The sequence below is a fragment of the Podarcis melisellensis genome (genome assembly GCF_964234715.1).
Source record: "Podarcis melisellensis genome assembly, chromosome: 8".
NCBI lineage: Eukaryota > Metazoa > Chordata > Lepidosauria > Squamata > Lacertidae > Podarcis > Podarcis melisellensis.
In genome coordinates this window covers 6,282,098-6,306,607 of record NC_138540.1, presented here as the reverse complement: position 1 = coordinate 6,306,607, position 24,510 = coordinate 6,282,098, and the positions used below count along the sequence as shown (strand labels likewise).

At 46.9% G+C, this 24,510-nt stretch overlaps 1 protein-coding gene and 1 long non-coding RNA gene across 5 annotated transcripts in view; one reads left to right on the top strand and one right to left on the bottom strand.

Moving 5' to 3' along the window:
* Nucleotides 1-222: 222 nt before the first annotated feature.
* Nucleotides 223-3,950, top strand: LOC309376338. Its single transcript, XR_014171170.1, has 2 exons — nucleotides 223-651; nucleotides 3,730-3,950. It is a non-coding gene; the product is annotated as an uncharacterized lncRNA (long non-coding RNA).
* A 1,988-nt stretch (nucleotides 3,951-5,938) lies between these two features.
* Nucleotides 5,939-24,510, bottom strand: part of LOC309376289 (uncharacterized protein) — a 96,047-nt gene continuing 77,475 nt past the window's right edge. For all 4 annotated transcript variants that reach the window (XM_081922531.1, XM_081922530.1, XM_081922528.1 and 1 more), the window contains 19 exons: nucleotides 14,241-14,308; nucleotides 13,926-14,094; nucleotides 12,937-13,078; nucleotides 12,740-12,858; nucleotides 12,477-12,626; nucleotides 12,220-12,362; nucleotides 11,952-12,066; nucleotides 11,704-11,840; nucleotides 11,412-11,531; nucleotides 11,177-11,291; nucleotides 10,775-10,909; nucleotides 10,462-10,626; nucleotides 10,004-10,168; nucleotides 9,791-9,895; nucleotides 9,568-9,673; nucleotides 9,256-9,318; nucleotides 8,827-9,009; nucleotides 8,569-8,737; nucleotides 5,939-6,203 (listed from right to left, as the gene is read on the bottom strand). In XM_081922531.1, coding sequence (XP_081778657.1) covers nucleotides 8,724-8,737; nucleotides 8,827-9,009; nucleotides 9,256-9,318; nucleotides 9,568-9,673; nucleotides 9,791-9,895; nucleotides 10,004-10,168; nucleotides 10,462-10,626; nucleotides 10,775-10,909; nucleotides 11,177-11,291; nucleotides 11,412-11,531; nucleotides 11,704-11,840; nucleotides 11,952-12,066; nucleotides 12,220-12,362; nucleotides 12,477-12,626; nucleotides 12,740-12,858; nucleotides 12,937-13,078; nucleotides 13,926-14,094; nucleotides 14,241-14,308 — 2,214 coding nt within the window. In that variant the 3' untranslated portion in view covers nucleotides 5,939-6,203; nucleotides 8,569-8,723. The remainder of the gene's footprint in view (nucleotides 6,204-8,568; nucleotides 8,738-8,826; nucleotides 9,010-9,255; nucleotides 9,319-9,567; nucleotides 9,674-9,790; nucleotides 9,896-10,003; nucleotides 10,169-10,461; nucleotides 10,627-10,774; nucleotides 10,910-11,176; nucleotides 11,292-11,411; nucleotides 11,532-11,703; nucleotides 11,841-11,951; nucleotides 12,067-12,219; nucleotides 12,363-12,476; nucleotides 12,627-12,739; nucleotides 12,859-12,936; nucleotides 13,079-13,925; nucleotides 14,095-14,240; nucleotides 14,309-24,510) is intronic.

Genomic DNA, 24,510 nt, shown 5'->3' with positions numbered 1-24,510 from the left:
CTTGTACTGGTTCAAACCAGTCTAGACCTGTTCCAACCAGTCTGAGTTGGTTCCAACCAGTCTGGGCCAGTTCAAACTGGTCTGGGCAAGTTGGAGCCCACCTGGACCTTTTCCAACTGGTTTCGGCTGGTTCCAACTGGCTTGGGCTGGATCCAACTGGTATGAAATGCTTCCATCTGGTCTGGGCTGCTTCTAAGAACCGGCCTGGACCGGTTCCAACCCACTTGGAACTGTTCAAACCGGCTTAGACTGGTACAAAACTGCCTTGACCAGTTCAAACCGGCTTGGACCCGCAGAAACCGGCCTAGACCGGTTCAAACTGGCCTAGACTGGTTCCAACCAGCTTGGACCTGTTTCAGCCGACTTGGACTGGTTCAAACCAGCCTAGACCTGTTCCAACCAGTCTGGGCCAGTTCCAAGTGGTCTATGCAAGTTGGAACCTGCCTGGACCTTTTGCAACTGCTTTGGGCTGGTTCCAACCGGCGTGGACCGGACCGAACAGGTATGAATTGGTTCCAGTTGATGTGCATCAGCAGGGCTCCCCCTGCTGGTGTTAACCCTTCCGGGCTTTCAAGCAAGCAGTTGGAAAATGTCCAGGTGGGTTCCAACTTGCCCAGGCCAGTTGGAACAGGCCCAGACTGGTTGGAACAGGTCTAGGCTGGTTTGAACCGGTCCAAGTCGGTTGAAACAGGTCCAAGCTGCTTGGAACCAGTCTAGGTCACTATGAACCGGTCTAGGCCGGTTTCTGCCGGTCCAAGCCGGTTTGAACAGTTACAAGTGGGTTGGAACTGGCCCAGACAGGTTGGAGCAGGTCCAGCCCAGTTGGAGCAGGTGCAGATCATTTGAAACTGGCCCAAGCTGGTTACAACAGGTCCAGGCTGGCTGGAACAGGTCTATGTCGCTTGGAACCAGCCCAGACCTGTTGGAATCATTTCATACCAGTAGGATCCAGCCCAAGCCAGTTGGAACCAGCCGAAACCAGTTGGAAAAGGTCCAGGCGTGTTCCAACTTTCCCAGACTGGTTGGAACTAGCTCAGACTGGTTGGAAGAGGTCTAGACTCGTTTGAAACAGTACAAGCCGATTTGTGCTGGTCGAAGCCGGTTTGAACTGACCTAGGCTGGTTTGAACTGGTCAAATTCAGTTTCAAATGACCTGCACGTGCTCCAACTGGTCTGGACCTGCTCCAACCTGTCTGGGCCAGTTCCAACCCACTTGAAACTGCTCAAACTGGCTTGGGCTGTTTAAAACCGGCCTAGACCTGTTCAAACCGGCCTAGACCATTTCAAACTGGCCCAGACTGGTTCCAATCGGCTTGGACCTGTTTCAACCGACTTGGACCGGTTCAAACCAGCCTAGACCTGTTCCAACCAGTCTGAGCCAGTTCTAACCAGTCTGGGCCAGTTCAAACTGGTGTGGGCAAGTTGGAACCCGCATGGACTTTTCCCAACTGGTTTCAGCTGGTTCAAACTGGATTGGACCGGTTCCAACCCGTCTAAACCAGTTCCAATCGGTTTGGACCTGTACCACCCAGCTTGGACTGGTTCAAACAAGGAATTGAAATTGAGCAGAATGAAATTGAGAGAGTGCACCGGGTGTTCACATCACGAGGAGGCTCTGGACTTCCCAGGGTTGTAATTATGGCACTCACAAGAGAGAAGGTAAGAGATCAAATTTATAAATCACTCCGGCAGAAAGCAGACCTGCAGTTTAAACAGCGAAAGGTCATAGTGAGACCAGACTTTTCTCAGGAAACGCTTCAAGACAGGAAATGTATGCAGCGGTTTGCACAAGATTTCTACTATCATAAAATCCTCTTTACCTGGGCCTACCTTGCTACACTGTTGGTTTTTAAAGACAGCAGGAAATATTCTGCTAAGAACCCTGGTGAAGCGGAAAAAAAATGCTAGCTGATTTAGGAGTTGGACTACAAGGACAGACTGAGCAAGAACTCTCATGTTCGGAAGAATTACAGGTAGACCAACAGGGAGAGTCGAGTGAAGAAGCTCAAGAATCTCCAGTGCAGAGACAAGAGAATAAAAGAAGACGGAAGTCGAGAGGGGAAGGAAACAGCAAGAAATAATATATACTAGAGACATCTAAAATGGTCTTTTGTAAATATATATATGTTGCTTTTTTCTGATATAAACTTCCCAAGAGCGAAGGGAGAGGAGTGTGGTTCTCCAAGATACCATGAGACAGGGATCATGCAGATCCCTAAATGAGTCTCGGGGGGAGTTGAATGGGCCAGAATTGAAAATATAATATATGTACACAGAGGGATTCAAAAAATAAACAGTAGCTGGGATAATGGATAGATCCTTAAAGGTTTTATCTTTAAATGTTAACAGGCTGGCCTCAAACACTACAGAGCACTGACACTGGCAAAGAAAACGAAAGTGGATATACTATGGCTTCAGGAGACTCATAGAGCCAAAGCAAAAAACCGACCTTTGTTACGCTCTCAGCAATGGGGCCTAATAGCAGAATCGAAAGCGACAAACAAGGCTAGAGGGGTCGCTATACTATGTAATGCAAATCTTAGGCCAAAAAAGGATAATGATGGTAGATTTATATTCTTAAAAATTAAAGTGTCACAAAAAAATATTTACAATAGCTAATATATACAGCACTAACACCAGACAGAAAAAAATTATAAAGAAAACCTTGAATAGACTGCAGTTTTACGCTGAAGGGGAAGTTATCGTTACAGCAGACTTGAATTGGAATATAAAGAAGGATAGTATTTTCAGATTATCTAAATGGGGATTAAAGGATGTTTCTGAGAGAGGAAACCCCAATACCAAACCTACCTTCTTCTCCAACAGACATAAGACTTTCTCTTATATTGACTATGTGCTAATTAAAGAAGGGAATGAAATCAGTGTTAGAACGGCAAAAACTATGGGAATATGGATTTCAGACCATGCTCCACTATTTGCGGAGCTGGGACTGGAAGAGGATGGAAAAAGTAGGAGATGGCGGTACAATAACCTAATGATGGCAAAAGAGATTGACAGGGAATATATTAGAAAACAAATTGGTTGGTATTTTAAAGAAAACAATGCTTCAGCCAAGATCCCGGTAGGATGGGACGCTTTCAAAGCAGTTATAAGAGGACATTGTATTCTGAAAGAGATTGCGATTAAGAAGGATTGGTACTCGGGGAGACGGGGAAAAAATTAAAGAGATTGAAATCTTGCAACAACAGCAACAGGTTACATTTCTAAGGAGGAGACAGGAGCAGTTAAGAAAGTTAAAACAGGAATTGGATGAGCCGGATAAAGTTGGAAGAGAGATGATATGATCAAAAATGGTTTTCAGAGAACCTCAGTAGGATCATATAAGAGACTGGCAAACTATTTAAAGAAAAGGAGGGATAAACAGAGGGTGAAGGCCATTAAGACCAGAAGGAAAATACTTACACAAAGCTCTAGAGAAATAAGGAAAGAATTTGCAGGATTCTATCAATCTTTATATAAAGAAGAAAATAAAAATATAGGTAGGGAAAGTTTAGGGTTTAAAATCGAAGAAAGTGACAGATTAAGACTGAAGGAGGAAATTTCTCTGGAAGAAATCATTTAAAAGTAAGAAATCTCCAGGATTAGATGGAATTACGGCAGACTTTTATAAAGAAACAATTGATATCCTGGGCTCAGAACTGAAAAAAGAATTTAATAATATCTTAGAAGGGAGGGAAGCCCCAGACACTTGGAAACTAGCAGAAATAGTAGTGATAGAAAAACCACAAAAGGACCCTACAGAGGTGGGGTCACACAGACCAATTAACCTATTAAATCAAGACTATAAGATATTTACAAAGATCCTGGCAAGGCGACTGGAAAAGGTACTACCTAAAATAATTAAGGAAGATCAATATGGATTTGTTAAGGGAAGATACATAGGCCATCCTATAAGAAATGTGTTTAAATAAATACATTTAATAAATACATTTATTTTATATTTTATATTTTATTATTTTTTATTTTTTATTTTTTGTTTTTTGTTTTGTTTTAATAAATACATTTATTAACAAGCAGGGTAAAAGGAAAATTGGTGGTCTTAAAATTGGATGTGTATAAGGCCTTCGACACAATTAGACATAAGTTCTTATGGAATATTATGCAGGAGGTAGGATTAGGAGAGAACTCTGTCGAAGCAATCCGGGAATTGTAGAGAGAAGAGAAGGCTGTGGTCAGAGTGAACGAGGGGGTTTCAGATCAATTCAATATACAAAGAGGAGTTCAACAAGGATGTTCACTCTCACCACTACTATTTGCATTGGGTATGGAGTACTTGGCAGACAGAATACGGAACTCAGTAAGGATAAAAGGATATAAGGAAGGAAAGGAAGAAATGAAGTTAAACATGCATGCAGATGCTATCCTACTATTATTTACAAACCCCTTAGAGGGTGTAAGAGAACTTATGATAATCCTGAAGGACTTTAAAGAGGAGTCGGGATTGGGAGTAAATTTGTCTGAAATTTTAATTGGGGGTGTAAATAAAGAGGAGAAAAAGAAAATTGCAAAAATGACAAAGATGGATATCAATAGGGAAAAAATTGAATACTTGGGGTAAATATTATTAAAAATAGTGCTAGGATTCCAGATGTAAATTACAAAGAAGCGTGGAGAAAGATCAAGAAGGATATAAAGTCGTGGAATAATAAGAATTTATCTATTCTAGGTAGGGTTAGAGCAGTTAAAATGTTTTTGGTACCGAAATTATTATATTTATTTCAAGTAATTACACTACCCATTAGGAAAATATGGTTCAAAACATGGAATAAGGTATTTAAAAAATGGATTTTTGGAAGTAAAAGAGTTAGAACCCCAGCCATAGTAAATTATTCATCTCAAGAAGCGATGGGATGGGGAATACTGAACTTAGAATTTTACTATGAAACGTTCCAATTGAAAAATCTAATAGATATTGGATATAAGGAAGGGATTAAATGGATAAGACTGGAGAATGAAATAAATGAAGGAATAGGAAGAGAAGGGCTATTTAACAGATATATTAACACGGCTTTTAAGAAGACAATAGGACCAAGGAAAACTGCGTTAGGAATCCGGAAGAACTGGAATACAAAATGGATGCCAACATACTCAAGGAGGATGCCGTTAAAATATATGCAGGAGGGTCAAAGGGAGCCTGGTTGGTGGAAGAAATTAGAAGATCAGGGATTTTATAAATTAAAAGATATGTTTGGCTCCTAAGTGGCGTGGTCCATATGCCATCTTCCTTGCAACGCCTACTACGATGAAAGTGGCCGAGGTGACCCCCTGGATTGATCATTCTCATCTGAAGTGGTCTGAGGGTCATTGGAACTGAGAGCAGAATCCTTCGGATCCCCTGAAGTTGAAGATCACCAGGAACCCCTGCCCCTAGCCCCACCAGGAGTGGGGTTAGGGCACGAGCCCCAGACACCCGGTCTGTTCTCACTGCAGACTCTCACTGAGTCTATGCACACCCGAAGACTGAGGAACTGCACCGGCAGATGGGAGGATCTTTACCAGTTGAATTATCAGCCAGCCCTCAATTTGTGCCAGATTTAAATACAGACCAGCTGTACAGATAGTAGTAAGGAATGTGGGTGGGCTAGGGGACATAATTGATGAGTGGGTAGAGTTGTTGGGGGATTACGGATGTCATATCCCCTTGTGTTTTCATGATTGGTACATACCCGTTTGGGTACAAGCATTACCAAGGCAGCTGTGCCTTATACCCATATACCCTTAGAAGGGTTTCGGCCGAGACCAACCTATCATAGGAGGTAAATGCCCGAGGAACCTAAAAGAACTGTAGTCGGGTTCTCCCACCCACCACCCCAAGGTGCACTTCCTCCCACCATACTGGCCACAGTAGCCTTCTTTCCTCCCTTCTTTCCTCCACCCCCCCACAACCCTTTTTGGAGTAGCAATAGCAGGGTGTATACAGTGTGAATTGACCACTCCAGTTTGACTAGAACCCGGGGACCACTAAGAGGCTCTACTGGGTGCGGCTGAACAGAGGGTTGGCTCACTCTCCAGGTATGCTCTGGTCTTGGTTACCTCCAGTTCTTCTTACAGTAATAATAACTGTTCTCCTTCTTATCTTCTTTTACTATCCAGGAGGAATTGTTGATATCCTTGGACTCCTTGAACCCATGGAGTTCCTTGATCATGATGAAGTTGATGTTAACCCTGATGTGCATCTTGACCTTGTGGAGACCAATGACAAAAGAAAATGTTTTTGTAAAGAATGCTAAGCAGATGCTTCAAATATATGTCACCCTTTATTATGAACACCCTAGAAAGTTAGCTGACATGTCCCTCATCCCAGGACTAATCAGGGACCCTGACATTGTCTTGGCAGGCCTACTGTATAATCAAAGTGGCCTTTTCGTGACACCTCCTTCTGAAATGAATGATACCTCCTACCGATATTTCCGGTTCTCCAGAACCACCCAGGGCTTGTGCTTTTGTTGTTATGCCTCTAGATCATGGAACGCCAAATGGAAAGATTGGCCGCATGTCCAGCACCACCAACATAAAGGTTGGCTGGGAAATTACACACAGTGCACTGCTAAGTTTTGGTTGTGGGAATGGTTCCTTCAACGCCTCTTACCAAAGCAACACCACATCCTCAGATCTGTACCCGTACTTTCCCAGTCAACTTCACTGGACAGGGATCCATCTGCTCTGGCTGGCTGATCAAGGACCCCAATCTTTGGTTCTTGTATAATGGACTAGCCACTAATTACCACCCTGGTGATTATCAGTGTGTGGGAATAGGTGCCTTTACTTTCCCTGTGACTGTGGAGGCTTTTCCTCCTCTCCCTCTCTTAGAAACAGAAAGAGGAGAGAAGTCCAAGGGGAACAGTGCAATGATGAGATTTTCCTGGCCTAGTCTGTGGGTGCTGTTGGCGGAGGCTTCGTTAGCATCTTCACCATTGGTATACAGTACATCCGGGAGTTGTGGCTGAACAAAATCGTGAAGCACTATCTGCCCTAACATGCAGGTTGGAGAAAACCATCAATGCCACTACACATATCCTCCGACAGTTGCAGTCTGAGATTGAGGATTTGAACCAGATAGCAGCAGCTAATAGACTTGCTCTTGACTACCTTCTTGCCAAATCAGGAGGTTTTTGTAAAATGGTCCCGGAAGGCAAATGCAGAGTGAAGTTTCATGACCTCAACAACACTATTGAGGAGAGGACGAGTTGCCAAAATTACAGGCCCTTATAAATGATAACCAACCCAGTCAGAATCCTTGGGAATGGATGTGGTCTTGGGTCCCAGGAGTAGGATGGTTACACAGCCTTTTGACCGCCATTGCGGTAGGAGGATTAGTCTTGCTAATACTTCTTCGCATCGCCCCTTGCTGCATATCTCTAGTCAGAGGAATGGTGGCCCAAAGCATTAAGAATCTCACTGAAACCCACATCATGGCCATATACCAAGCCCTGCCCCCTCTGGCAGAAGAAGAGCATGCGTACGCTCGAGTAATTCGTGAAATGCCCCCTGAAGAGATCCCCTTGAGAGACACAGTTGTCTATACCGGGGTTCAACATGAGAGTCAAGCTGGAGAAACAACTGTGACTTGTTTCTAAGCTTGAAAGGGGGGAATGTGGCAAGGCCACCTGGAAGAGTTTTACCTTTACGTTTTATGTATAACCATGTATCCTAATAATGCTTAAATTGTTAAGGCTAGAAGTGCCTAAAATCTTAGGAATCAAGATTATATGCTTGCAACATACGCTTCTGGTTTCTTGTTGAATGATTTTTTAAAAATCTTAATGATTTATTCAAGAACTTTGTTCCAAAAGCTTTTTATCTCCTTACACCCCACCATATATGGTACATTGCTCCTATCTCAGTGTTACATCTCCAGCACACATTGGTTTTTTGCTTATAGATTTTTGCCAATTCCTCGGGGCGGGGGTTAGGTACCATCGGTAGATCATTTCCATTAAATTCTCCCTTATTGTATAACATGCTGTGAACTTGATGTCGCCCAATTTCTGTCCATGTTTGTCTTTTTTACCGTTATCATCTCCACTGGGGATACCCACCAGGGTATTTTGGGCTCTAATAGTCTGTGGTACTTATCCCAGACCTTGTATAATGAAATTCTGACTATATGATTTAAAAAATCCTTATGCACTGCCACTTTGTTGTATGTTAGGTAGGCGTGCCATCCAAACCTCGTATTCCAACCTTCTAAATCTAATATATCAGCCTTCTTCAAGAAGGTGGGGTTGTTTAAAATGATTGTTAAATGTATTATGCTGATTTTGAGTTTGTATTTGTGGGCTGGAGTGCTGTTTCAGGGCTCTTGTTTTGTTTATTAGTGTGCATACGTTAGTCTTGTGGCCATTTTTAGTATGTTTTTATTATTTTAATTTATATTATGTTCTGATATTTTTATTATGAATTTTGTGCAGTGATTATTCGTATTATGTATTTTGTGCTTCGTATACTTGGTGTTGTGAACCACCCTGAGATTCAAAATCAATAAAATCAACAGTCAAAAACAACATCAACAAGAAACACAACAACAACAACAACAAGGTTTCCTACCGCTGTGTACGGAGGGTCGTGAGGGCAGCACCACTCCTCTTGGTCCATCCTGATGATGTTGATGTTCCGGGCGCTGGTCCAGACTGGATCCCGCGGAGAGCAGAAGATGGTTTCACTGCAGCACAACTCTGGTGTTACGTTGCCTTGGCCTGGCGCTACTGCGGATGTTCTATCAGGAGGAGAAAGGGGCTCGTTGAGAAACGCCCCATCCAAACAACCCACCAGATGTCCCAATAGCCCACCAGATGCCTCACTTACCTGGCATGCAGCTCAGGAAGTCCTGCGGGTAAGGTTCCCTGTGAACGCAGTGGAGCAGCCTCCTCAAAAAGCGCTGGACCCTGCCTTTCTTCCGATGTTTATAGGCCCGCTGCATGATGTTCAGGCAGCTCCTCCCTGTCTGCCTGAGCCCTTCTTCCTCGTGCTGCTGCATCTCTTCCAGCCCTGAGTGGAAAGGGAGAAAGGTTGAGCAAGGCGGAGATACACAGGAAAAGAGCCATCCATCAACAATATGAAAACAGCCGTCAGGTGTGTTTGTGTGTGAGAGAGAGCAGTGAAGTCACATTCCAATTCTCTTTGCATGTTCATCTTGTGGCACCTCTGTCTGAACATACATCTGGGAATTTGCCTTTCCCTGAAGACCTTTCTCAGCAGAAGCATCCCTCCCTGCCCTCCGTATGTCTCACTCACATGTTCCATAGGATGCCATGTCTTGATCGTGGATGAAACTGGCATCCCGGAAAGCCAGATGACCTAGAGAGAGAGAGAAATAGGCAAGAAAAGGGACGTCATCTCGATGCAAAGCAAGTGGAGACAGAGGCAGCTCGGCAGGGGGACAGGTATGCTCTAGAGGTCTCCACCCTCACGGAGCACTCAGAGCAAGATCTGGGCACAGATGGAGGCCTACCTAGCAGGTGGCCTGGGGACATGTCCATCCTCCCTGCCATCGTTACCAAGATGTTTCTGTCCATCCCTACCAAGGAAGGACGTTGCTTGACTTACCCAGAAGCAGAGCTGCCACCCTGGAGACTGATGGCAGCCTGTTGGCGGACGGCTTCGTACATGTTAAGGCAGCACTCCGAAGGATGTCCGTGCTGAAGGTCTTGCTCTGTGGGCAAAGACAAAGGAGAAGTGGCATCAGAGAGGCTTGAGAGCGCGGCAGAAGAGCCTTGCACTCCCAGAGACATGCCTGGGCAAAGCTGCCAACGAAGCAGAGGGACCTTACCAGATGCTTGGCAGCCTGGTGGAGAGCAAAGTGGAGGCTAAATTTGTTGGAACGAGCCCACCACTTCACTTGTGGGGCTAGATGGGAAAGAGCCCTCCTTGCGGCCTGCAACACAAGAAGAGAAGAGGGTTACAAATTGCAGTACATAGTCTCGGTAGCTCCTGAGAACAATCCCTCCCTCCTACTGTGTAAGTCCACCTCTTTGGCCCTCACCTTGGCTACCTCGTCCTCGTCTTCGAGGTGAATGAGGACCACAACCAGTTCGTGAATGGCTTCTTCTTCTGTTGTTGTTGTTATGATGGGAAGCCCTTGGTCTCTCACCCAGCCCCGAAGCAGCCCCAGATGTTGGATGGCTGATTCCCGGACGGAGGCTTCCTCCTGTAGGCAGAAAATATCAGAGGTTGTGCTTCTCATCAGATCACTTTCCTTTCCCCTGCCCACTGGGGTGTTTTGAGGCTGCTCAGCCTCCTATCCTCCTCCTGGGGGAGACTGGGGGCAGGGGTGACTCTCCCCCTGCGTTTTCCAGGCAGGCTTCCAAGAGAAGGTGCTCCAGATGAACACCCTCCTGAAGCCAGAACATCTCCGCTGCATGCTAGTCTAAACCCCACCCTTCCTCTTCCAAAGCATTCCTCCTCCACCGGGTGTGATGTCATGTTTTCCTTCGTACTCACATGGGCAGCCAGACCGCAGTAGGTTGCCGCCAGCATCTTCAGGTCTTCTTCTCCCAGCTCCCTGGAATGGTAGGCTTGGTCTACCAGCTCTATCAACTCTGGGAGGACATCAGCTTCTGCAGAAGGGAGGGAATCCAGTAGCAACAGCCGCAGAAGCGAAGGGTCCTACACAAAAGAGAGAATCTTTTCAAAGGTCTGAAAGGCCTCACGCCTTTTAGCACAGGCCCTTCAGTATTGTGCCTGCAAAAGAGTGCTGGACCATGATTAGAATCGAGATCTGTACCCCCCCTCCCTCCCTCTGAGCATCACTTGCCATGTCAGAGTCCAGAAGCAGGGATATCCCTCTGATGCTGAGCTTCTGGACTTGCAGGTGGTCGTGTGCCAGCCAATTGAGGAGCTGCTCCAGTGTATCTTCACAGGGATAGACCTCCAGACGGCAGCTGAGCAGCTAAAGAGGCCCAAAGAGAAAGAAACACTTCAGGGATGAGAGGCTGAGGCAGGTTCTCCTTTTACTCATCATTTGCAATTCTGCACAGAGCAAACCCACTGAAGTGAATGCACCAAAGTTTGTCATGTACATCAAATCCAATGGGTCTACTCTGAGGAGCCCTAAAACAGGAAACAGTCCTTAGGCTCAAAGTAGCCCAACACTCGGCAGAAACCAAGCCAGGGCCTCCTTGCTGCATCCATTTCCTCCCGCGTCAGTCCCCCTCACCTCGATGTAGATAGCTGCCGCGACTTGTGGCATTCCGGCAAACTCCCGGTCCTCAAGAGCAGCAATGATATTTTCCACCATGGGAGGGATCCACCAGTGTTGCTTTCCGACGGCTCTGAAATGGAGAAGGAAATCTCAGTAAGGAAGGGAAAGACACTGCAGAAAGCAAACAGGGGCACAGTCCGATCCCGTGCCTTCAGCTCTGTTTGCCAGACCACTGCGTTCTTCCTCTTACCTCACCATGGCAGACAACCCCTGGCTGAAAGTCTCCCGGCAGAAAAGTTGGTCGACGATGGCCGCCTCCACTTGCTCTCCAGTGGTGCCAAGAAGGAGGTGCAGAACTTCCTTAGCCCCTCTGGAACCAAAGTAAGACCATGTTCAGCAGGAGGGTCATTGTCACACACTCAAATTCCTTCCCCAGCAGCTGCCTGAAGGACAGCCTCCCTTGGAAAACCAAGCTGGACCAGAAACCCCCCGAGGTTGAAGGGGAAAGGACTCCATTGGTCCCTTTGCAACACACTACTCACCCGAGGAATTCCTGATCATAGTGGAAGTTGATAACCATCCCCAGGAGAGCGATCAGCAGCTGTGGGAAGTTCTGGTGCACAGCTGCCTTGAAGTCCTCCATCCTGAGGATGGCGTGCAACAGGCTGGTGAGATGTTGCTGGAAGAGAGAGGGGTGCAAGTCACTTTATCTGCTTTCCTGCAGAATACAGGAATCCCTAGATATTACCCTGGGAAGAAGTAAGCCAGAAAGCAGGTGGTTGGTCCTTACCACTTGGGTGGCAGATTCCGCCAAGGGGCTTTGGTAAATCTGCTCGGCCATGAGATGCATCAGTTGTTCTGGGTTGGCCGATGCTAGAACCTCCCTCCATACTCTCTCGCAGTCTCTGTGAATGCAAAAACAAAAGCAATGGTCAGATTCAAGTCTTCTGCTTGCTGCCATGCTCCAGAGAGAGGAAATGGCAGCAAGGGCTTTCTGAGCAAGCCCTGCAGCTTGCCAACCTCCCCCTTAGCCCAGTAGAACCTGGAGGGCTCCATACCCGAAAGGAAACTGGAGGAGATATTCAACCACTGTCGCCAGGTGGTGGTGCGACAAGATGGACAACGTGAAGACGGCCATGCTTCTGCCTTGCACTGTAGGCCCCTGGCTGATCTTATAGAAGGCCTCCAGCAGCACCTTCACCTGTCAGAGAAAAGGAGAGGGTAACATGTGTCCTGGCCACCCAATGGCATGAGGTTGCCTCCCCTACACCAAAGCAGATAATCTTCTTCTCTCCTACCTTTGCAGATGCCTTACCTCCACTTTTGTGCCGCCAAACTGCTTGATGAATTCTTGCAGTAAGTGGGAGATATCCAGTGGGTTGAAGCTGCTCTCGACAACCAGGTCTCTGGCCAGGAAGCACATTGCCTCCAAGAGCTGCTCCGCAGGGAGAAAGGCGCCAAAGACCTGAAGCAAGAGAGGAAGGTCAGAGATGCCCACAGGGCAGGGCTGGGGAGCAGAAAGCCCAGGTGCTGCCTCTGCAGAAGCCAGAACATGTGGCTTGAGAGACAGCAACTTACCCTGGCAAGATGGTAACAATTATTCGCGAACAATTCAGGAACCGGTCCTCCGGTGGATTTGAGGACCTTCTCAGCTCTGGTGATAAGTATATGGTTCCATGACGTTCGTTCCAGCATCTCTGCAAAGGAAAGCCAAAGGGTTAGTTTGGGTCTTGCCCACCCCCACCCCATGCTGGGATACATTCTTCTAGTCTTACCTTCGTTGCACCGCAGGATGGGCAGAAGATAGCAGAGAGCCTCTGCTGCCCGCTGCCTGCTCTCCGGGTCCGGATCCAATGCACAAAGGCAGGAAATCGCCACCAGTTGGCCAAAGGAGCATGCAGAAACCGCTACCGATGGCTGAGAAGAAACCCAGAGAAGGGACTGATGAGAGAAGCAACCCATCACCATTTTTCCTATAACATTTTTATTAAATCTTCCAAATAGGAGGTGGGGTTGTGGGCTTCATGCCCTCCCCCACGTACTTGGGGGCTGGCTTGCAGCCCCCGCGAGAGCAGGAAATCCTCAGGCGTGTCATCTCCCTTGCCAGCCAATCGGCTGGCCCGGAGGCGTGGTCAGCACTATTTAGGGCCGGCACACCTGAGGATTTCCCTCTTTCTCCCAGTGCCCCAGCAGCTCCGGTTTTCCCACCCTCCCACCCTTTAGGTTTGGCTCTTTGACATTGCTATGGACTTCGGTTGGTCGCCATCAAGGGGCCTGGTAGGAATTTTTCCCACTTGGCAAATTGGCACCAGCCATTTGGATTTTTGCCTACATCGTAGCAAATCATCACAACTTCCTTGGCATTGGCGGTTAGGCATTGGTAAGGGTATTGATATGCAGATGGGGGGGGGGAGGAATCACCTTCCCCCATATGGAAGGGTAGTCTGGTAAAGGATTCCAGGGGGGGGTGGCCCCGTCCGAAGCCTATGGAGGCCAGGGCCCAAGGCACGCCCCCGAGCAGTGACCCCGGGGGAGCTCCTAGTTGATGTACATCAGCAGGACTCCCCCTACTGGTGGTTAACCCTTGCCGGTCTTCTAGCAATCAGGCTGAAGCCGGTTAGTCAATAGGACCAATGCCTAAGCCAATACCGCTCAGTTCCTGTAATCAATAAAGTTGTGGCCTAATTTTGCCCATTAACCTAAAATACTGGTGTCCTGTGTCTTTATTTCCGTGGGGGAGGCGGGAACTCGCCACGCAACTCACATGTTCCTGGATCTTCTGCAGGAAGGTGGAAAGATCTCGGAGCGCCTTCCTTCGGATCTTCCCATTCTTCATCGTTGCGATGACATCCGTAAATCTGTTCTTCAGCCGGTCGCTGCTGACGCTTTCAGGAGGAAGATCAGCCGCATCCAGAGAAGCTGTGGTTGGGATGCTGAGGGGAGAGAGGAGTAGCGCTTTTGTCAAAAGGGTTTATTGCCTCCCATCCTTCAAAGACCCCAAGCACCACCACCATAGAAATGGACCGGGTTGTTTTTTAAAAGCAATTGATTATGGGGGAGGGGATTAGCACAGGATTACCTTGGAGGAAGATCCTCCCCATCTTCCAGGCTGATTTCCGATATTTGATCTTCATCAAAATCAATTCCCTGTCCATGAGTAAAGAGAAAAGAGAAACAGGAACGTCAGAATGTGAAGAATGGATCAGACCCATTCATGTTGGAAAGCACAGACGAGGTAGGTTGGGAAGCAAACTGAAAATCTCTGGCCTCCATTTCCTTAGAGACCTTATTCATCCTTCTATTCTTATAAGCCTTCGGTTAAGAGTTTGGGTGTAATCCTTGACACCTCCCTTTCCATAGAGGCGCAGGTTACAGCAGCCAAGGTGACATTATTCCACCTTCGCCTCATCAAGCAGTTGGCCCCTTACCTTTCCCGCCCCGACCTGGCCACAGTGATCCATGCGACGGTCACCTCCAGGCTTGACTACTGTAATTTGCTCTACCCGGGGCTGCCCTTGAAGCTGTCCCAGAAACTCCAGCAGGTGCAGAATGCTGCAGGGAGGCTCCTCACGGGGTCTCTGCCATGGGAGCATATTCACCCAGTGCTTTCCCAGCTGCACTGGCTCCCGGTGGAGTACAGGGTCAGATTTAAGGTGCTGCTTTTGACCTTTAAAGCCCTACGCAGCCTAGGACCCTCGTACCTACGGGACCGCCTCTCCCGGTCTGCCCCACAGAGAGCCTCAAGGTCCATAAATAGCAACACCCTAGAGGTCCCGGGCCCTAAGGAAGTTAGATTAGCCTCAACCAGAGCCAGGGCCTTCTCAACACTGGCTCCGGCCTGGTGGAACGCTCTGATTCATGAGACCAGGGCCCTGCAGGATCTGATCTCTTTCCGCAGGGCCTGTAAGACAGAGTTGTTCCGCCTGGCCTTTGGCTTGGAGCCAATTTGATTCCCTCCCTCTCTTTCTATTTCCTTTTTCCTCCTGTGAAGAGGCTGCATCCTAATGCTTTAATGTTGTATCTTAATCTTTTAAATTGTATTTTAATCAACTTTTTATTATTATTGGTTGTTAGCCACCCTGAGCCCGGTCTTGGCTGGGGAGGGCGGAGTATAAATCAATTTATTATTATTATTATTATTATTATTATTATTATTATTATTATTTCGAGCATTTGTACCCCTCTCTTAAGCCAAGAAACTCCCTAATGGCAGACTTCTATTGTAAGAAACAATCTGACCAACAGAACACAAAAGGAAAGGGGGCAAGGAGGGCAGAGGAAAAGACAACTCACAAGCTCAGGCCCCAGTGTCTAGAATGCTGTTCTCATCTCTCCCACTGAGGCAGCCTGCTGAAATGGCTGCCGCCAGATGACAGTTGGGGGAGAGGAGACCTGAGGGAGCTGGCCTGTCTCAGCAGAGCCCATGGCGCTGTTTCTCATCCGTCCTTCCTCCAGGAGCAGAGCTCCGCCAGGGCTCAACCCTTTCTTTGACTTTGGATAGCTCTTTGCCTAACTTGGTGATACCATTAATCTAGGTTCCAGATGCCGATGATGCGGTAATTCTATCTAGAACCCCCATTGGACTCAAAAGAGCACTAAGAAAGCTCGCAGCATACTGTGAATCTGAATGTCTCAAAATCAACTATCAAAAAACCAAGATATTCACTTTTGGGGAAAAGCCAAAGCTTAGAAGCTGGGAACTCCAAGGCCATAAATTAGAAGAAGTCACAAACTACAAGTATCTAGGAATGGTGGTACAGACCTCAGGAACCAACAAACGACACATAAACTCCATCGGGAGTTCAGCGGAAAAAACCGCAAACTGTATCCTTAAATTCTTCAGAGCACAAGGGGGCTTCTTCGTCCCCGCAGCTCTAAAATTATACAAGGCCAAAACTTTGGCAGAACTCCTCTATGGTTCCCTCTTGGGCCCACCTTCCTCTGCTTTCTCCCCCCTTGAGAGAGTTCAATCTAGACTTCTTAGAGCTCTCCTCCAAGTCCCCAGATGTGTCTCAAACGCATGGATTGGATTGGAAACGGGGATGATGAGAGTGGAGGCTAGCATCTGCCTAACATCAATCTACAAATGGCTGACATTGAATCTGCTCCCCCGAGGGATAGCCCCTTTGATCCTCTGTGACCAATTCCAGTCGGGCTGGCAGACTGCAGTCCTGAACACCCCCCGGAAACTGGATTTTGCCCCTCAAGCCCTTCTAAGTCTGGGCTTGGGCCAGGCAAAAGCCACGGTCAGGCAAAGAATATTAGATACCGAGAGACAGCAGAACTGTGCAAGGTGCCCCGACTATAGAATTGGAGAAATCGAGAGATATATAGCCGCACCGGCAGCATATCTCTTCTTTCTTGTATCTAGGGATGCAAGAAGGGCCTTTACACTCGCCAGAAGCTCGGCTCTTCCCTCGCCGGTCCTGGATGGAGCCTTTAGAAGGGTATGCTCAGAGACTTTGCACCTGTCCATTGGGAGAGATAGGAAGCCCAGAACACCTGTTCTTTGTTGTTGTTGTTCAGTCGTTTAGTCGTGTCCGACTCTTCGTGGCCCCCTGGACCAGAGCACGCCAGGCACTCCTATCTTCCACTGCCTCCCGCAGTTTGGTCAGACTCATGTTTGTAGCTTCGGGAACACTGTCCAACCATTTCGTCCTCTGTCGTCCCCTTTGCCTTGTGCCCTCAATCTTTCCCAACATCAGGGTCTTTTCCAGGGAGTCTTCTATTCTCATGAGGTGGCCAAAGTCTTGGAGCCTCAGCTTCAGGATCTGTCCTTCCAGTGAGCACTCAGGGCTGATTTCCTGAAGAATGGATTGGTTTGATCTTCTTGCAGTCCATGGGACTCTCAAGAGTCTCCTCCAGCACTATAATTCAAAAGCATTAATTCTTCGGCGATCAGCCTTCTTTATGGTCCAGCTCTCACTTCCATACATCACTAGGGGGGAAACCATAGCTTTAACTATACGGACCTTTGTTGGCAAGGTGATGTCTCTGCTTTTTAAGATGCTGTCTAGGTTTACCATCGCCTTTCTCCCAAGAAGCAAACGTCTTTTAATTTCATGACTGCTGTCACCATCTGCAGTGATCATGGAGCCCAAGAAAGTAAAATCTCTCACTGCCTCCATTTCTTCCCCTTCTATTTGCCAGGAGGTGATGGGCCCAGTGGCCATGATCTTTGTTTTTTTGATGTTGAGCTTCAGACCATATTTTGCGCTCTCCCCTTTCACCCTCATTAAAAGGTTCTTTAATTCCTCTTCACTTTCTGCCATCAAGGTTGTGTGATCTGCATATCTGAGGTTGTTGATATTTCTTCCGGCGATCTTAATTCCGGCTTGGGATTCATCCAGCCCAGCCTTTCGCATGATGAATTCTGCATATAAGTTAAATAAGCAGGGAGACAATATACAGCCTTGCCGTACTCCTTTCCCAATTTTGAACCAAGCAGTTGTTCCATATCGAGTTCTAACTGTAGCTTCTTCTCCCACATAGAGATTTCTCAGGAGACAGATGAGCTGATCAGGCACTCCCATTTCTTTAAGAAGTTGCCATAGTTTGCTGTGATCAACACAGTGAAAGGCTTTTGCATAGTCAATTAAGCAGAAGTAGATGTCTTTCTGGAACTCTCTAGCTTTCTCCATAATCCAGCGCATGTTTGCAATTTGATCTCTGGTTCCTCTGCCCCTTCGAAATTCAGCTTGCACTTCTGGGAGTTCTCGGTCCACATACTGCTTAAGCCTGCCTTGTAGAATTTTAAGCATAACCTTGCTAGCGTGTGAAATGAGTGCAATTGTGCGGTAGTTGGAGCATTCTTTGGCACTGCCCTTCTTTGGGATTGGGATGTAGACTGAGCTTCTCCAATCCTCTGGCCTCTGCTGAGTTTTCCAAATTTGTTGGCATATTGAGTGTAGCACCTTAACAGCATCATCTTTTAAAATTTTAAATAGTTCAGCTGGAATATCATCACTTCCACTGGCCTTGTTATTAGCAGTGCTTTCTAAGGCCCATTTGACTTCACTTTCCAGGATGTCTGGCTCAAGGTCAGCAACCACACTACCTGGGGTATACGAGACATCCATTTCTTTCTGGTATAGTTCCTCTGTGTATTCTTGCCACCTCTTCTTGATGTCTTCTGCTTCTGTTAGGTCCTTTCCACTTTTGTCTTTTATTATGGTAATCTTTGTACAAAATGTTCCTTTCATATCTCCAATTTTCTTGAACAGATCTCTGGTTTTTCCCATTCTATTGTTTTCCTCTATTTCTTTACATTGCTCGTTTAAGAAAGCCTTCTTGTCTCTCCTTGCTATTTTTTGGAAATCTGCATTCAATTTCCTGTATCTTTCACTATCTCCCTCGCATTTTGCTTGCCTTCTCTCCCCCGCTATTTGTAAGGCCTCGTTGGACAGCCACTTTGCTTTCTTGCATTTCCTTTTCATTGGGATGGTTTTAGTTGCTGCCTCCTGTATAATGTTACGAGCCTCCATCCATAGTTCTCCAGGCACTCTGTCCAGGAAATCTAAATCCTTAAACCTGTTCCTCACTTCCACTGTGTATTCATAAGGGATTTGACTTAGATTGTATCTTACCGGCCCAGTGGTTTTTCCTACTTTCTTCAGTTTAAGCTTGAATTTTGCTATAAGAAGCTAATGATCTGAGCCACAGTCAGCTCCAGGTCTTGTTTTTGCTGACTGTATAGAGCTTCTCCATCTTTGGCTGCAGAGAATATAATCAATCTGATTTCGATGCTACCCATCTGGTGATGTCCATGTGTAGAGTCGTCTCTTGTGTTGTTGGAAAAGCGTGTTTGTGATGACCAGCTTGTTCTCTTGACAGAACTCTATTAGCCTTTGCCCTGCTTCGTTTTGAACTCCAAGGCCAAACTTGCCAGTTGTTCCTCTTATCTCTTGACTCCCTACTTTAGCATTCCAATCCCCTATAATGAGAAGAACATCCTTCTTTGGTGTCATTTCTATAAGGTGTTGTAGGTCTTCATAGAATTGGTCAATTTCAGTTTCTTCAGCACCAGTGGTTGGTGCATAAACTTGGATTACTGTGATGTTAAAAGGTCTGCCTTGGATTCGTATCGAGATCATTCTATCATTTTTGAGATTGCATCCCAGTACAGCTTTTGCCACTCTTTTGTTGACTATGAGGGCCACTCCATTTCTTTTATGGGATTCTTGCCCACAGTAGTAGATATGATGGTCATCCGAACTGAATTCGCCCATTCTTGTCCATTTTAGTTGACAATGCCCAGGATGTCAATATTTATTCTTTCTATCTCATTTTTGACCACATCCAGCTTACCAAGGTTCATGGCTCTTACATTCCAGGTTCCTACGCAATATTTTTCTTTACAGCATTGGGCTTTCCTTTCGCTTCCAGGCATATCCGCAACTGAGCGTCCTTTCGGCTTTGGCCCAGCCGCTTCATCAGCTCCGAATCTCCTTGTACTTGTCCTCCGCTCTTCCTCAGTAGCATGTTGGACACCTTCCGACATGAGGGGCTCATCTTCCAGAGACATAACTTTTATATGCCTGTTGTCTTTGTCCATGGAGTTTTCTTGGCAGGAATACTGGAGTGGCTTGCCGGTTCCTGCTCCAGGTGGATCACGTTTGGTCAAAACTCTCCACTATGACCTGTCCATCTTGGGTGGCCCTGCACAGCATAGCTCATAGCTTCTCTGAGTTATTCAAGCCCCTTCGCCACGGCAAGGCAGTGATCCATGAAGGGGACTTGTTCTTTAGATGTCCCTATTATGAAGAGGCACGTAGTAAGATCATGGATCCCCTACTGGTGAGGTTCACCGACCTCCCGCAAAAGCAAAAATTTGACCTTTTGCTGTTAGGCAAAGAGCAGAAGATGACCTGGATGGTTGCCAGATTCTGTGTACAGATCTGTAGGCGCAGACCATCACCCAACTCAAAATAGTGCGGCATGAAAAGCCCTGACTCTGAGTCAACTCCCTGGGATAGTTTATTGTTGTACATTTGTAGTGAAGTTAAGGATTTCAAACTTTGGTCAAGAAAGGAGCAGATTTTGGTGGGTAATCAAAAAGCCACAAGAGTTATGGAAAAGAGGTCTGTTGCTTTAACCCTGCAGACGGACAGTCTCTAAATGTGTAAATTGTTATCTTAGGAAGGAAGTTCTCTAGTTTGATTTGGGGGCTTGACACCTGGGGCTCCAGCTATTCACACCCACCTAGTGTTGTTATCAGTCTTTTAATTACCTGGGAATAAAGATCCTAAGAATGGCTGAGAAAGTGCGCTCTGCAACCTGCGATTTGCCAGGCTGTTAGCGTACCACCTTGCTGGCAGCCATCCTGTGTCTCTTTGTAATGGAGATTCCTGCTGACTTTGCAATGCGGATCTATTGAAGGACTTTGAAACTATCCTATCTCTGTCTTTGTTCTAAGAAGTGAGTATCTTAGTTAGCTATACTAAACAATGTCTTTATTTTATCTGCCTGCAAGATACAAAAGATGTGCCTGCTTTTTAAGCATGTTAACTTTCTGTTTTTTAAAATATTTTTTTTAAAAAAGAAACTTTCTTTTGTCTTATGTGCCAATCTGAGGGAAAATCTAAGTCCAACACCTGACTACTTGGTTCCGCTATACCTGATGAATTTCTGCCTGCAAGTTTGTGGAAGCAGCTTGCAGAGTGGGGCAACTGGTAACAAAGGGGCATAGTCTTCTCCCTTGGACTGTGCCTCCTGGTGCCCTGAGATGGAGTGGTGACAGCACTACCATTTCTGATGCGTTTTGTTTTGTCAAAAAGTAAATGGCTGCCGGCCTCCATTCCAGAAACCTGACCCAGCTGGAGGGTAAGGGCAGGTGAGGGAGGGGCGAGTGGCCAGAGCCCCTTTACTACATGGTGGCAGTGGTGGGATAGAACTTCCCTGCAGAAAGGCACTTTGATTTTAAATTGGCACGAATCTTTTGTGTAGTACAGGTGTTTCATATTTCTTTGGATAGAGATAGTCAGGAATTATGGAAGCTGGGGCTTCCCAGGGATACACTTTGCGTACTGTGGACGAATGGAGAAGGCAGTTCCCTTCCTTCGGAGACAAAGCCCCCCCCCCCCGAACCTCCAAGTCCCAGAGCGGAATCTGCCTCCTGGTTTTTGGGAAATCCCGAATCGGAGAGAGAGCTGGTGGACGCCAGCGAATTAAGTACTGTTCGGAAGGGTGGGGGAGAGTCCTGCAACTTGGAGTGAGGGGGGCGCCAGTTAACCAACCCTTGTCTCCTCGTGAGGAAGTGGGAGCTAGGATGGCCTCCACACGTCCTAGAGGGAACTATCTTGTTTATGCAGAGCCCAAAGAGATGGAGTTTTCAGAGGGCGATGCGGTTGAGTGGGTGCAAAACCCAGGCCAAGGTGGATACCGGTGCTGTGATAAGTTTCCAAAGATGGGCCAGTCCATTCTTATGGGGCCGAGAGTCAGCTGGATGGCTTATGAGTATCAAGATCTGCAGCAGCAGCTACAAGAAGTGTCTGTGAGAGACTAACGTCGAAAGCGTCCATCGCGCGACATTCACAGAACAGTGAGACGGCGTTCACCCAGCCTGGGATGGGTCTACTCGCCAGTAAGAGCTTGGGAAACTCCTGGAGCAGTGCGATAGTACGCAGCAGAGGAGGAGGAATTTCTCCCTAGACCCTCGCATGGATACGCGGCGGCGGAACACCTGCGTCCGGAGGGACAAGCGTCCCAACATCCTGTTCCAAGGTATGACTACAGTCACCAGGAGCCACGAGGAGAAAATCGCAGACAGTCTCCTCCGGGCTAACTTTGAGCAACCTTAACTGGAGGGCATTTCTGAAATATCAGGGCCCCCCCCACTGATGTTCTGAGTTATCTGACTCTTTTTGAAGTAACCTGCCGAGATATGGGGGTGTCCCTGAAAATGTACATGCCAATTTTGCGCTCCCTAATTTGTGGAGACCGAGCCGAATTGATGGTCCATCTCCCCTCATCCCAAATCAATGACTATGAGCGCTTAAAAAAATTAGTCATGCAAAGGCATGGACTTCATCCTGAGAACTATTGGAGGGCTTTCCGAAAAGGGGATAAGTCTGGTCCCTCAGACAGCATTGCTGTGTATTCTGAGAAAATGGCCCAGAACTTTGAACTTTGGCTTTCAGCCGACGGTGTGTGTGGCTTTGAAGAACTTAGGCAGCTGATGCTAATAGAGCAACTTATGCACCACCTGTCTCCAGAAATTGCGAGTTTGGTTGCTGACCAAAGTCCACAATCTTTAGAGGAGGCCACAGAATTCGCAGAATCTTTTAGACTAAATCGTTCTCATCTGGCCAACAGGGGACTGGCTGGTGGGTTCAGACTGGCAGCTTCAGCTTCTGGCGGGAGGTCCGGCCCTCCCGTTAAAGATCAAAGCAGATGTCCCCCTACTCCTGCAAAAGACTCCTCTACAGCAGGTGGGGAACGTGCTAAATTGAGTTCCAGACTGTGCTTTTATTGTAAGAAACTGGGGCATGTAAAAGCAGTTTGCCCCCAATTAAGTGAAAATAAGCCTCCAGTTTTGACTTTGACTCCTGCGGTGCGCATGATCCAGCGATGGAGGAAGGTTGGGAAGCGGAACAGCAAAAATCAGGAACTGAGGAAAGCCCGGTCCTGGAGGGGAAGGGTGGGGCAGCTCCTGATGCTATAGCTTCCAAACCAGCTGTAGCCACTTCAAGTGCAGTTATTGTGGGACCTGTGAGTACTGGTGCTGGTCCAAGTGTGCCTCATCTGAAGTGGGCTAATTCGAAGTTTACAGCCCCCATTGAGATCAACGGAATTGCTGTGAACTCTTTCTGAGACACTGGGTCTGACATTACCAGTGTGTCCAGAGATTTGGTTTTGCCCATGCAGATGCAGGCTAAACCCTTAAAGATTAGCCCCTATGGTGTGAATGAGATTATTCAACCTACTGCCATTGTTCCAGTATCGTATAAGGGGTACTATGGAAACCACCTAATTATAGTACATGATCCTGAAGTGTGCAAAAGTCCTGTCCTGGTGAGGAACGATTTGGAATTTAAGGTTTACCAACAACAACTTGCGGTGAACTCTTTTTCCATCAAGGTCTTACCCACCCAGGTACAGGGGATGGGAAACTGGGGAACAACACCTCAAGGTTTGAGGGCTGAGGGAAGCCTTATCCCAGATGGGAGGGGTGAAGGTTGGGCGCCTGATGCTATAACTCCTAAAACCACTGGAACTGCTGTGCCTGCTGTTCCTGAGAAATCGGTTGGGAAGAGGGTTGGCTAATACGCACTGCCACCCCTGGTATTAACTGGCCCACCTCAGCGTCCAGCAGACCTCCCAGTGTTCACCTTCATCGAATTGTTGTGCCTTCCTTTTGAAGCATAGACTCTGATATTGTGACTCTGCCAAAAGACTTAGTTTTGTCCCAGCTTGACCAGTCCGATTTTCGGAAGAGTAATCCTAGTGGTGGAAATTTAATTCCCCAATCTGCAACTGTTGATTCAGTTCCCTCCCAGGATTTTATGGGGGATCCCTTTGTTCCAGTCCCTGAACCCCAAGTTTGTGCAAACCTTACTTTGGGGGAAGGGGTTTTGAAATCTACCGTTCCCTAGCGACGCAGACTGTGAAAGATGCAAGCGGCGTGTCCTGTCAGCCAAAAGCTGAGAGGCAAGAAGAGAAAGGGGGGCCAGCTCAGCCCAGCCCAGCCAAGCCACTGTGGAGAGTTTTGAGTCCTCTGCCATGGTGGGAGATTTGGCCGCGTTTGAAGTAAAGCAGAAATTTGGTCACTCTCTCCTACTAGGTCATTTAGAAACTGCAGAAAAGTCTCTTTGCGCAATAGAGTTTACCCCTTTTGTGCCTGAAAAAGTGTTTTTCTATCCACAGCTCAAGGACTATAAAGACCCAGTCGATATGTTTATTGTTTTTCAAAAAATGTTTTGTAATGCAAATGTTTGTGTGGAGAAGAAATGGGATTTGGTGGGTCTTTTACAGAACTTTAGTCCTAGGAAACAGTGTGGTTATGTTATGAGTAAAAGTGTTTACAGGTTTGATTGGGATTCCATCCCACCCCACCTCTGTGTTCAAAATCTGTTAGGAATTTTGGTTGAGATTTACTCAAGGAGCCCAGAGTTGTGTCAGACCAGCCAGGTTTTGGCAAGCTCCTAGAAAATCCTTTGTCCATGCTCAGAGGGAGATGGGAGGGATTGGAAGAAGCTGAGTTAATTTTTTCTAAGTCATGGCCAGAACACCTTAAGCATGTGCAGAGAGCTTTGGCCCAATTGCAAGATGCTAACCTGACCCTTAAAATGTATAAATGTCAGTTTGCTCAAGGAGAAGTGAATGATTTCGGATTCCGATTGGGCTTGGGA